The sequence below is a fragment of the Gopherus evgoodei genome, chromosome 7 (assembly GCF_007399415.2).
Source record: "Gopherus evgoodei ecotype Sinaloan lineage chromosome 7, rGopEvg1_v1.p, whole genome shotgun sequence".
NCBI classification, from domain to species: domain Eukaryota; kingdom Metazoa; phylum Chordata; order Testudines; family Testudinidae; genus Gopherus; species Gopherus evgoodei.
Window position 1 is genome coordinate 115724535 of NC_044328.1, and position 13479 is coordinate 115738013.

At 38.8% G+C, this 13479-nt stretch overlaps 1 protein-coding gene across 1 annotated transcript in view; it reads right to left on the reverse strand.

Moving 5' to 3' along the window:
* ITPR1 (inositol 1,4,5-trisphosphate receptor type 1) overlaps positions 1–13479 on the reverse strand; it is a 309353-nt gene that overhangs the window by 136133 nt on the left and 159741 nt on the right. Inside the window, 10 exon segments of the mRNA XM_030568211.1 lie at positions 26–164; positions 2529–2716; positions 3068–3221; positions 5474–5615; positions 6832–7083; positions 9003–9197; positions 11326–11445; positions 11720–11892; positions 12411–12569; positions 13062–13203. Coding sequence (XP_030424071.1) covers positions 26–164; positions 2529–2716; positions 3068–3221; positions 5474–5615; positions 6832–7083; positions 9003–9197; positions 11326–11445; positions 11720–11892; positions 12411–12569; positions 13062–13203 — 1664 coding nt within the window.

Here is a 13479-nt window from a genome sequence, read left to right on the forward strand (position 1 = left end):
AAAAGCTTTTTATGAAATAACTAACCTGGTACGTTACTTGGGGCCTCTTGGTTACTGCTTCCAGTAGGTGATTCAGAAGTCTGTGCATTGCTTTCATCGAACTCGCGTTTAAATATACACAGTAGGCACGAGATTCTGTAATCCAACCTCACATTCAAAATAAACTGATGATTCAAAGTTTTAAAAAAATGGAAATAGACATGTTATTTTTACATCATGTCTCTATACCTCTCAAGACTGTAACACTGCAGTCTGTGTCAACTAACAGTGGAGATCCACATACTCAGAAAACTGCAGATTTTACCATAAAGGGAGGGGAATGCATCCAAATCCCTTTCTAAAGTAATCCAAAATTCAGTACTTTGGGTTTTTCTATTTTAAAAGATTCTACTACAAGCCTAACCAAACGTATAAGGTCAAGTTAAAGAATCATGAATGCAAAAATATCTAAGAAAGATTTAATGGGTACTTCTATGCACCCCTTTCCTCCCACCCACTACTGGAGTATCTGAGTGCTTGACAATCTAATGTATTTATTCTCACAACACCCCTGTGATGCATAGGCATTGGTTTCAATCCCATCGACTGTCAATGGAATTCAGACTCTGAAGTGCCAAAATTCCTTTGGAAAATAAAGTGCAGGCTCCTAAATCAGTTAGGCATTCTGAAACTGAGTACAACAACACTGAAATAGCTTTAAAAATCTGGGCCTAACCAAACTGCAGAAGGTCACGCTGGAAGCTTAAGACAGAGCAGGGAATCAAACCCAGTTCTTCTGACACTCAGGTTAGTGCTCGAATCAAAGTACCATACTTCCTTTGTAGATGTGTCATAGGGTTTAAATAAAACATGTAGTATAAACCAATCACTGGTTAAGAGTTCAGTCAGCACTAACTGAAACAGGCAAACATGAACTTTGATATCCTGTTTTACAACATTAACATCTTGCTGCTCCCTTTGGGAGAGATGTACCATCCAAAGAGCGTCTCGCACCATCCCAACATAAGAAGACATATTTACTGTCATCATTAATCACGTATTTTGGCAGGGATAAATATTGCTATATTTGCCCATATTTAATTAACTCTGGTTTTAAACCCTTAAATTTATGTCTTCTCAACTGTTTAGTCATCAATAAATCTTTACAAGCATGGATACACTTTCCTTGATTTTCCCCCTCCCCTTTGAACAGGGAAAAGTAAGCGACAAACAAAGGCCAAAGCCTCTCCTTGTGCCTTTTAAAATGTTTTAAACCCCTCAATCAGTTGATAAAATTATTCTACCTTTAAAAATTAAATCCCCCAAATTAACAGAACAACTTTGAGTCTGGACATCTAAATTTTCTACCTCAAGATCTGAATGAGAAGCAATCTACTTTCCTGTATAATTATATATTTTATTCAAGAATCCATACAATTTAATTTAACTCAGTTTCTAATTTCCCTGTTCTATTATGACAGACTGTATCTTTCTGATCATGTCCAATATATTGCTCTGCTTTAACAATTCCTGCAAAAATGGGTTCAAATTTTGTTACCCATGTTTTTCAATAATGTTGTCTTAAAATAACAAGAGAATCTACCACCAAACGCCCCATTCCAGCCCATAAAAGTGATATTTATCTTTAATCAGGTTTATAAATTATTGTTTCATTTTATTCCACTGCAAGCCTTCCATACACACACTTTCTTCCATATAAACACAAAGTCAGTCCCTCACCTCGCTACACAAAGGACCACAGGAGGCTCAGGCAAGCTCAATGAAAACTCCTAATGTGTAGCTTTACTGCTGTTTGGCATTCTTTTACCCAGCTGGGGGCACCAGCAGCATTTAGGCCTATGTAAAATCACCATAAGGGGACCTGATCACCTTTCTGTCTATAAAGGGCCTCTGCTCACTTTTGGAGCATCATCATTACCACAACATTATATCTGGCGGAGGGAGGGCTGAAATCATGCTTATGGCTTGGTGATATCAGTGACTGTTGGAAAAATGTAGTAACCAGTCATATGTGTTTTATTCTATATGCAGGACACTTACCCTCCTGTAGAGTAATCAGAAAAAGGCAGTTTACCTAGCCACTCACAGTAAGATACCCTAGAAAATTACAAGAAGTTGTTTGATGGGGCAGGCCAGGGGAATATCAACTATGCTCTTAAGGCAGCCAGTCCTATAAAAATTATTAACTGTTAAATAGCACGATAAGTGGCTGAAGACCTGCTATGCCAAAAAGATGGAACACTGACCTTTAGTTCAGCTCTGAGTCACCCACGTGCACAACTGGCAACTCCCATCCAGAAGATAATCTCTGCCACAGGGGTGTGCAAGAAGTGTTTCACGGGGTTAGGTGTTTGCCTCTGCAACACCTTCTAAGCATGAGAAGACTATCCCGGCAGCAATGGACTGGAAGGGACTGTCTCCTCCTAAGCACTCTCTAACATCTAGTTAAAATGTAATGTCAGATGTGAGCATCGCAAAAAAGGATTTGAGACCCCACCTAACTCTATATTCCACTGCATCTCTAGTACCTGAAGTATTTCGATGATTTTCAGCTTGGTATCCATTACCAGGATATCTTCTTTCTCTGGTTCACTCTGTTTGACATTACCCTCAGGAGCAGTAGCCAGTGGAGTAAGGGGCAAGAATCCACCACCTCTGAGTACAACCTGGGTCATCAGCTCACCAACCCCATGAATTGATCTCATCACATTGCTCCCTTCAGAAAGGCAGATAAAAACACACTAAGAGTAAGATAAATGCACTTTGAATGCACCAAGAGGATAAGCAGCCTTTCACATCTCATGAAAAAACAAACTGGCTTCATACAAAACGAAGGGAATATTTTAAAAAAGACACAAAGGGCTGTGAGGCACCTAAACTCCTTTGGAAATCTTCCTCTTAGAGTAGTCTCCCAATTACCACTTAGCTTTTATAGGAAACCACCAACAATTCAGTGGATAAAAGGGAAAATTTTCATGCCCATTTCATGTATTCAGATAAATTTAATGTGGCCAAGAAATCCTCCACTTCCACCCAGGAGTTCCCCATATCATTTTTTCAGTCTTACCTTTACTTTCTTCTCCTTTTGCCATTTTGGTAATGGGGAAGATAGTAGCAATATGCACACAGTCTAATATAGCCAGGAGGATTTTGGTTAGTCTTAGGAGGTCACAGAAGTTGTAGAAACCAAAATATATCAGGTTTCTGGCTAAGTTCACAACCTATTAAAAATGGAAGTATTGGTTAAAACCCTTTTTTTTTTAAAAAGCACAAAAACTCAGTTTGTTTCTTGACTTTTATTGGCACTTATGACTCTAATTGACCATTTGTCTGACTTACTCTTTATAAGCAAATTCTATTATGTTTTATAGTTTTTTATTCTAGAAATCAAAATAAGTTTGCTACTATGTATCTACAGATATATTTACATGTCCAGGATTGCAAGACTTCTGATACCTACTGTAGCTATTCTATAGCATAAAGCACGATATATTTGTTGACGTGTGTCAGTAAATAAAGTAAGATAGAGCTTCTTTGGGCTTGACCTATAAAAGCGTATTTTACATAACAGTTATTACATCAACTGGTAACCATTAAACAGAGTCTCACCAGAGGGAATTTTCAGAGGAACACATATCTAGTCAAATCCTTAATACTGGCAAGAACTGTAGTTTCCCCACAAGACCCACAAATATACTGTTTCTTGAACTGTGCAAATAATTTCTACCAAATAATTTCTATGCCTAATGTAGCCTTTTTTTCCTGCAAGTAGGAAGCAAATCTCTCAAATGTATTTGTTATTCGAAAGTACTGAATGCTATTTCTTTAGCTATGAATTATTTACAAACCATTTCCCTGCATATTCATGACAGGTTATTCAAGCTGTTTGTTGTAACTGGTAAGGTAAACTATATGATTGATGTTCTACTGTTCTCTTACTGGATGAGTGTATAACTGCTTCAGGCACAAACACTCGTGCATGCAAACAAAGTTTGGGTTCCAATGTAAGCAGAGTCAGGATGAGTTCTATCCTGACATCTGGTGGTGAATTGTGGCGAGTTGTGGAAAAGAACTTCAGGGGCTGATCTTGTTTGCATAGGCAGACCCACCTCATCTAGCATGAGCCCAAATGGTCACTTTGGCTGCTGTGGGATCCCCAGTTTCTCTGTTATTAGGACATGAAGAATAAAGTGTTGTTATCTTGATTATGTGAATCGAGGACAATTAAACTGTTTTATGACAGAGGGACTCATCATCAACTAAGTAGCACTCGCTAGACAAGGGACATGGGTTCCAAAACCCAGTAAATTGAGAGAGGTTGGGGGCAGGTATTTCTGCCTGATGGTATGGGCCCCTTTGAGGTCCTGAAATACCAATTGCACCTCCTCCTCTCTCTACTGTGGAATATCACAGATAAATTTTAATTCCATTTGGAGTCTAGTTACAGGCTGCTGAGCTGAATTCACTTTGGGCCAATAGTGCACCAGCACTGAGGCTCCCCTACTACAAACTGAAATTTCTAAAGAGCAAAAATTATTGAGAGCTGAAATCACTGAATGCTGTGAGGGGGGCCTGAAGATATGTTGCTGAGCAGCTGGCAGAGCAGAGTAGTTTGAGAGACAACTGGAGTGGTACGTGGGACAGCTGGTGGAGCGGAGCGGAGCAGTTCGTAGAATGGCTGGAGCGGCTCATGGCAAAGGCTGTAGCAGAACCACATGGAGAGGCGCTGTAATCAGCCTTGGACCACGTAAGGTGCCCCTTAACATCGCTGCGCCCCCCACCCTCCCATCCCGGGCTTGGAGATAAAACTCTGCAGATAAACTTTTGAACTCTGGGGCTGCACTGACCAGGGACAAAGACTTTTGGGTGATTTTGGGGTTGCTGGACTTAAGACCCTGAGGGGAAAAGGATACTGCCGAACTTACTTGGCGGAGGGGAGGTCTTCTGCTCACGGTTTGTGTTATGAATCCTGTTTGTGGTGTTTCCCCAACATAATGCCACATTGTTTCCCTCCTTTATTAAAAGGATTTTGCTACACTTAGACTCTGTGCTTGCGAGAGGAGATGTACTGCCTCTTAAAGGCACCCGGGAGATGGTATGTAATTGTCCCAGGTCACTGGGTGGGGGCCCGAGCTCGTTTTGCATTCTATTATCGAAATGGAACCCCTGCATACTGAACCCGGCCCTTGTTGCCGCCAACTCAGATAGGCAGAAGGGTTACACCACTAAAACTTGACCTTCAAACCAAAGTGGGCACAAAAGTGAACATAACTGCTGCAAATTATTTTTAAAATCCAAGTGAGTATTTATTTATCCCACATTAGCACCTATTCTTGCAAACAGCTACTGACTTCAATGGGTTGTTTACATGAGTAACAAGTACTCACATGACACTTCCTCCAATTCACCTTGTATTAAAGGCAAAATTGTTTTACTTTAGAAAAAGATTAAAAATAAAAAATGGAATAGTTACCTCAAAAGTGAGTTTGTTTTTCTCTTTATCAGAGAAAGGAAACCTCTGACACACCACATCTCTTAAATATTCCTCCACAAATTCCATGGTTTGTGCAAATCTCTCCTTAATTTCATCTTTGGAAGTTCCACTGCTGTCATAGCTGGAGGGGAAAAAATTAAACTTGAATTTAAAATGCAAGTAACTAGAATTTTTTTTTCTAATCCAAGTTTGTCAAGACCTAAATAAGGTTAAGGCTGTTAAATAATTTATCCCAAATCAAGGAGACAGGAAGCTGAGGCCATAATTTCCTGGCTTTTGCTGCTTTGTCCCATATGCTCACTTTGCACTATTTTAAAACATGTGAAAAAGGCAAGGTTTGTACCAATAAAGAGAAAGAAAGGAGGAAAAACATTTTTCTCATGGAAATGGTGACAAGTGACATACAGCAGCAAGAGAGCAGATGTGACCACAAAGTGCTAACTCCGGATACAAATGGGATTTTTTTCTGTAACTAAAAAAACATTCTAGATCAGTTTTTAAAGAAAAATACACAATTAGGAATATGGGTGGTGGTGGAAATCTTTTTTTAAAATTATGTATTATTGGAAATAGTTTGCCTGGCTTAAGCACTTATTTTCTATTGGATTTCCTTCAGAAAATTAACCTGGGGGAGGAAAGTTTAGCAGTCAAGTATTGCAATGAAGCAGTAGAGATTTAGAGACTCCAACTGAACAGAACGCGAAGTGTTTATTCTCTGGGACTGGAAAAAAAAAAAAAACCAAAAAACTAATAAAAATCAAGTTAATTTTAAATCAAGTAACTATCATCTTGCTTGGAACATCTGAACACATTAAAGTATTTTAAAAATTATTTCTATTACAATGGTAACTAGAGGCCACAACTGAAAGATCGGAATCCCTCTGTGCTAGGTCCTGTACCAAAAGATAGTCCCCTGCCCTGCAGAGCTTACACTCTGATTAGACAAGACAGATAAGATGTGAGGGGAAACAAAGGCACAAAGATTTTAAGTGACTTGCCTAGGTCACACAGCAAGTTATTGGTCAAGCCAGGAATAGGACACAGGTGTCTCAAATCCCAGCCCAATGCACTATCCACGGGACCATGTTGCCTCTTGGGGAAAATAAAATGCAGCTACCATACAAAATAATTGAGCTTTTCTATTCAATGAAGTTCTTCTCAGCAAGTGTCTCCACAGACACATTTTTAATACCACCAGGCTTCAATACTAATAGGTTAGTAAGATAGCACCAGTAAAGAAGTAAAAAAGATGACTTTTTAGTTTAGGGTTTGTTTGTTTTTAAATTAAAAAATTATTTAATTTCCTGCTCTTTCATACCTCTCCATGAAGTACTTACTCATCAATAGCAATTTCAGAAGGTATCTCAGACCACAGACGAGCATATTTCACTGGCGTTACTTGTTCTTGAGGATCACGGTCAACATGCATATGCAGCATCAGCCGGCAGAACGATGCTCTCAGATCATACGGTAGGTTTTCATCAGACATACAACGAAGAATGAGATCCACATCCAACTGGCCAGATATTTCATTTATGGCCAAATACTGTCGATCAAGGCACATTCTAGCAAAAAGATTAAGCTGGTACCTATAAGAGAAGAAACTTACACCTTAGTTTCCAGACATCAATATAAGAAAAGCACCTAAAAATGTTAATAGTGTTTAGCAATTAATGTTTTAGTTAAAAAGAAATGTTACTGCTATTAATCAATAGGTACAGGATGCTCTAAAAATAGAATAAATCATTTCCCAACACAAATAAAGGTAACATAATTGTCATCTCAGGGGCAGGACAACAGCTTTCCAAAAATTACCTAGTTTGTCACAGCGTTGCATATTTTGAAGAATTAAGCAGCACTCGGTTTTTCTTTGCTAATGCTATTTCTTATTAAATACAGAAAGATTACAGCAGCCTAGTCATTTTAGAAGTTAGCACACTTCTCACTGGCAGCTCTCAAGCTACTCTTGATTGCTTAGGCAATGGAGTCAAAGAGACTATTAAACTGATTAAAGTTGGACACATGCCTAAGTACCCTACTGAACTGAGGCATAGGTCTCCATACCAGTTAGTCACAGGTAGATATAACAATTGAGTTCATGTACTTTTTTTTCTGCTCCCAAAAGATCTAGTCAACAGGAACAGAACAGGCACCTAGCACTGAAATTAATGCAAATACAACAGACTCTAATAATTATTATAGCCCAGCAACTAAAGTTTAAAGCACATGCAGAGTATGAGTGTTTATATAGTCCTTACCGATCTTAACTCTAAAGAAGGGGGGTTTTCAATAAAAAGATTACAAGGCATTTAATTGAAAAACTTATTTCTTTGTATCGTGGTCCATGGAATTTTTCCTTACAGAATTGCTTCCTACTCTCTTCATTATATATACACTCATTGGTTTGTTATTGAAAGGTTAGAAGAAATTATTGTTAAGAGCATTTAAACAACTCTTTTTGGGAAGAACTCATAAGAATTGCATGGACTTAGCAAACAGATAAAGGGGAGAAAAAAAAAGTTAGAACAGGTCCACTTTGGGCCTGAAACTCTTAAGCAGTCCAAATCCAAAACATCCATTCTAATACCTTTTAACAAGTTTACCAGATGAACTATTTAAAGTTTTTAAACACAATATGCAAGGCCAAAGTGATAAGTAGTTAAAAAGGAATTCTGGTGGTACTTTTTGCACCACAATAGCCAATGGTCTGTCAAACTATTCTCAAAAGTTTATAGCCCGGACATAGGAATTTAGTCTGAGATGGAACTTGGAATTACAATGCGCCAAGAAACTGGTGTCTAGCCAAGTCATCTGGAAGCACTGCCTCATATTAAAAGCATAGCTTAATAGTGCAAAAAGGGGTAGGGGACCAAAAAAACCCAACCAAACTTCTTGTGGGGTTTTTGCAAGTTCATATAGTGTCCCGGAGAGAACTTCAGGACATCTACTAAGTCTGGAGCTCACAAATAAAGTTCTAGAAGTGATATAGAACTGTGGTGGCATCTTGGAAAAAAAGAGCTGTTTGCAGGTTACAACCAACTCTTTCCTTTACTCTGAGTGCTAGCTGACCTTCCTTTCAACAACCCCTATTACAGATCAGATTTTACAAGCTAAAGTTAAGATCCTCATGAAGAAAATCAGACTATTGTGGAGAAAGCCGGATTCATGAGCATCTCCGTCAGGAGAAGACTCACCATAGATATATGCTACCTCGCATATAAATGCTACCAAACTCTTACACACTTTGAACCCCACTTATTCTGTATTTACACTTACATTTTCTCATTGTGCTCACATTGATTACTTGACTTCTATCTGACATCAAAACACAACTCTGTGCTTCTAGTGCATTTACCATGTACAGAAAGCTTTACTCCATTTTCTATTGGATACTGAGTCCAGCGTTCTAAGTCTTTATTTGGAACTAATTGTTTATTATACTGAAAAGGCCTTCACCCATCGAGCTCTTATTGCCTTATCAAAACCAACTACTGCACACAGTGTTAACCTGTAATAGCTGAGTATATCCCGATCTTCCTTCTGCCCTTCCTTAGCATCCTGAGCCAACTCTCTGACACTTTTACTGCGGATTTCCTTGTTGCTGTCTCGCCAGAACAGCCAAACTTCTTCCTCATCTTCTCCAACCTCCAAGGTGTTTTCTCCACTTGATACCTCTTCAAACTCAAACCGAGAAAGAACCAACCTGGCAGAATGAAAGAGGTTAAACAACAAAATAATTCAGTCCACGATATCTTAAAATATTTTGTTTTAGGATGACTGCTGAGTTGCACAGGGGTACAGTAACAGTGATTTGCATAGTCACTCAGGAGACTTGCATTCATGGTACCATATATAGCTTTTGTTTCTCAACATGGCCACACAAAAAATCCCATATCATGTAGGAAAAATAGAAGAGACATTTCCTTATACTACATGATGACCGTAGGTGTTCAGATACAATTGTTATGAGCATGATATTAAAACCTAGTTAGAGCTAAGTACTGAATATCCAATGTGAACAGTTATCCACAAAGACATATTGTATATTTTTGATTGGTTATAGAAATAATTTTGTGGCCATCTATATGGATGAAGAAACAAGGGTATCACCTAGGGCAAGACAAATTAATGTCCAAGAAGACTTCTATTTATGTCCAAGACGACTTCTATGTAGGAAGCATTGATTCAAAAAACATCTAGGATCAATGAATTTACTTATTCTCCCAAATGCTTTGATTGCACAAATAAACTTTGATCTATTCAATATCCCACAAATTTCATTCTCTTTGAGTGTCAGAAACATAATTAAATTAGAAGAATGACTTCACACCTAAAATGGTAATCAAGGTTCTTAGCATCTGGCCAAAAGAAAGGTCACGAACTACATATGCAAGAGGCACAAATTAAACAGATCAGCAAGAGACACTGAAACCTGGCAGAATTCTGGTAGAGAGACAAACATTAAGAAACGAGATTATTAAACTTGTCAAACCTAGAAATAGTGCCTGCAAGGTCTTTCCTGTTTACCTAGATTTCATTTATTATCTAGCAAAGACATGTTTTACTCTTCTTGACCTCTTTTTTCAATATTAACCTTCTCTCAATTCCACATGCTAAGTAAACCCAGCTTTACTGAAGCTAGTTGGAAGTTGGTGCCTGTTATGGATACACATGCATTGTTTAGTTGTTCCCAAGAGATGAAAACTGAAATTTTGACCCAAGGTGGAATAGGTAACTATAAAAATACCAGCTTTTGCACTGCTGTGCAAAATTTCTCAGTGATTCTTCTGATTAAAAATGCCCTTTTCACAAAACTGAAATTTCCTGTGAGAAAATTATTTTTTTTTCTTTGGTGCCAAAAATCTGATTTTTCCTGAGAAAAATCGAAATGATGGCTCCCCACCTGACAGGCTCTTGTCAATTTCACATACCCTATGTGAAACAGACAAAACCTTTCCTAGAGGACTTCTAAGGCTGAGCACCAGGATGCTCTTCCTCCCTGCCAGCTGGAGATGGAGGGAGAAAATGGGGAGCTGAATGTGTGGGTTCTTTACCTCTTCAGCTCCTAAATCTGCAACAGGCTCTCTTCCTGACTGGCTCCCAGAACTGCAAGCAGAGAATTAAACAGCCAGGATAGAAAGCTCTTTTAATTTCATTTGTGAAGTTAAGAGCTTTCTGGGTGTACAACAGGGAAGCCAAAAAAAAAAATCCATTTCAATTCCCCTGAAAGCGAATTTTTCTTAAAAAGCTTTCCTGAGGAAGAATGTTATGTTATAAATGTTTTGTTGCAATTCAGCACAAATTTTTTAATTCAAAAAAGTGAAAGTTTTCATGGGAAGAATTTTTCATTTTTCAGAGAGCTCTAAGTTCCTAAAGGTGCTGCTGACTACAGTCAATCTACCATGGTAAACCTAAGGGCCAGAAGAACAACCAGGCTCATGGGACCTGGAACACCATCTTATACAAGTTTGCTACATAGCAAATCCCAGAATATCTGCTTATCCAGCTCAGATGAGAGAGCATTTTAGCGCCTTTAGTTTAAAATGGTTCAAGATTTAAAATGTTATGTAAGACTGCAGCTTCTCTCAGTTTTATCAAGCTGCCTGATGAAAACGTTAAATATCTGAAAGATGTCTAAAGTACATAGGGCTAGGAATCCATGTGGCAGTCATTTTGGTGCCTCCAGCACTCATCTATTGTGTATTTAGGATGGCTCTCACACATTCTAAGTTTGGTACTCTCTGTAGTCTTGAGGCTAGTGTTCTCAATGCTCTGATCCACTTTCCTTATACACCAACTAGAAAGCTATTCATAAATAAGTCTCAGCTTACTTTGTCTCAATGAGTATGTCTGCATTGGCTGGATTCAACACAGCTTTACAAATCAGTTCCTGTGTCACTGGAATAGACTTGTTCATGGAAACACACAAATCTGAGAGATAATCCAAAAATCTATTTGGAAATAAAAAGACAGATGACATTAAATCCCTGTCATGGTTCTTCAGTTGACTCATTCTACATTTTATAAAGAGAAAAAGCATTTGGACAACCAAGTAACATTGCAGAGCAAGGGAGGCCATTGCACTGGTGGAAAGTTATTGTCTGGCTCAGAGGCAAGAGTGGATTAAATATGCTTCTCAAATACAGAAACAAGTTGGCTTACACAGATCTCTCAGGTTATGAATAAGAGAAAAAGGTAACTAAGTCCCAGTACAATCTGTCTTACCTGGGCTCCCTGTTTTTCCTCACAAGACTAACAAAAGTATCAATCTCAGCAGCCGTAATGTGCTTCTCCAGCAGTTTGCGATTGTTATGAAGCAACGCTGTAATAGTATCTTCCGCCAAAACATCATAACCAATTTGTTTCTGCATAAAGCCGAACTGCTTGGCTATGTATTCCTGAGAAAGAAGAAGAAGAAGAAGAAGGTGGTATTCTAATCTCACTTGAAATTTAAACGGAAAAACAGTTAGCTGCTTATATCAGTATCCTAAAGGAACAGCTTGGTTAGGTTCTATTGTGTCTATGATTTAGGACCACGCTGAAAAGCAGGGAAAAAATATAACATAGAACAGCAATGGACAGTTTTTATGTCTACACAGCTACTGGACAGGACACATCCAGCTCTAACTCCTTTTCTCTGCTCAAACTCTCAGAACGATGATAAGATTTGGTTTTAAATCACTTGATAGTAATGGTAGAAGTTGTAGAATGTATTGAAGTTTCAATGTGCCTTCAAAATTTAAATTCAAGAACAATGATATTCTCAGTCTTCCCCTGGATTAGACAGAGTTAATTACAATGAATTATAAATTCCTGTAAGTAATGACACTACTTGAACTGTACCCCATCTTGGATGAACGAACACATACACCCAAGCCACCAGCCTGTGTTAGACAGGTTCTAACACATAACTAACCTGATTCTTTCTGTAATCTTGCTGCGAGTGCCTCAGCACCCTGTAGCAGAGCCGGCAAATGTGTCTGAAAGGAGCATGACGCTGGTCCCCAAGCTCCTCCAGCCTGAGCATTGGCCCATCTCCACAGTCTGTAAACGGTGCTTGTAACAGCTTGAAAATCTATGGGGTTATTTTAGAAGATAAAGGTTGAGACATGCTACCTAAGCTTAGTGAAGGTGAGTGAGTGTACTTACACATGCCCATCCTCCCTTGTTGCTACTTTATGGCCTCTGTCTTGTCAGAACCAGTTTAAATCTTGTCTACATCACCACAGACACATGTCAGTTCTGAAGGCCATCATTTTCTCCCACCTGAACTTCCATAAAGCTTCTTCTAGTTGCACAGTCTGGACAAAGGAGCTGTCTCTGAAGAGAATGTGGCTGATCACTTATGTCCAACCTTAGACGCTTTGCCTTTTATCCATTGGTTCTGCCTCTTGTGGTATCTTCCAGTAATGGGACACCCAGAGTTTTACACTGACCTACACTGCCAGAATACTGCTGAAAGCTAGTGAGGCAGAAGTTGCCTTATCCCAACTAACTTGTACTGTTCTGTATTCTGAGAATCCACTCTCTCCTCAGAATCTCTGTCACATGATAAAAACTCTCTTACCTGCTTTAGGATATTTTGCTCTCTCATCAGCTTTTGCCGCTCACGATTTGGTTTAGAAAATACCACTTCAAGCACATCTTGCCCAGAATTAGTTCCACCGGTAACAAAGTAAACCAAATCTTCCAGCAGCTTGGTAACAGACCTATATAAAAACCGAAAGTGTCAACACAGAATCGGAACGGTCAGTTGTGAAAAGAATTAACATAGACTGCAATGTTTCAAATGTTATTTTAAGAAGGAGATAACCCAGAAGTAGGAGCATATGGGAGTGGATCAACAGCTAACTGGAAACTAGTTTTCCTGGTTGATGTAGGTTTACAGAGGAAATGGAAATGCCATATCTTTAGTACCCCATACACTGGCTATTGTGTTATTGTACGGCCAGATAAGCAGATGGAGAGCCTCTTAACTCAAATAG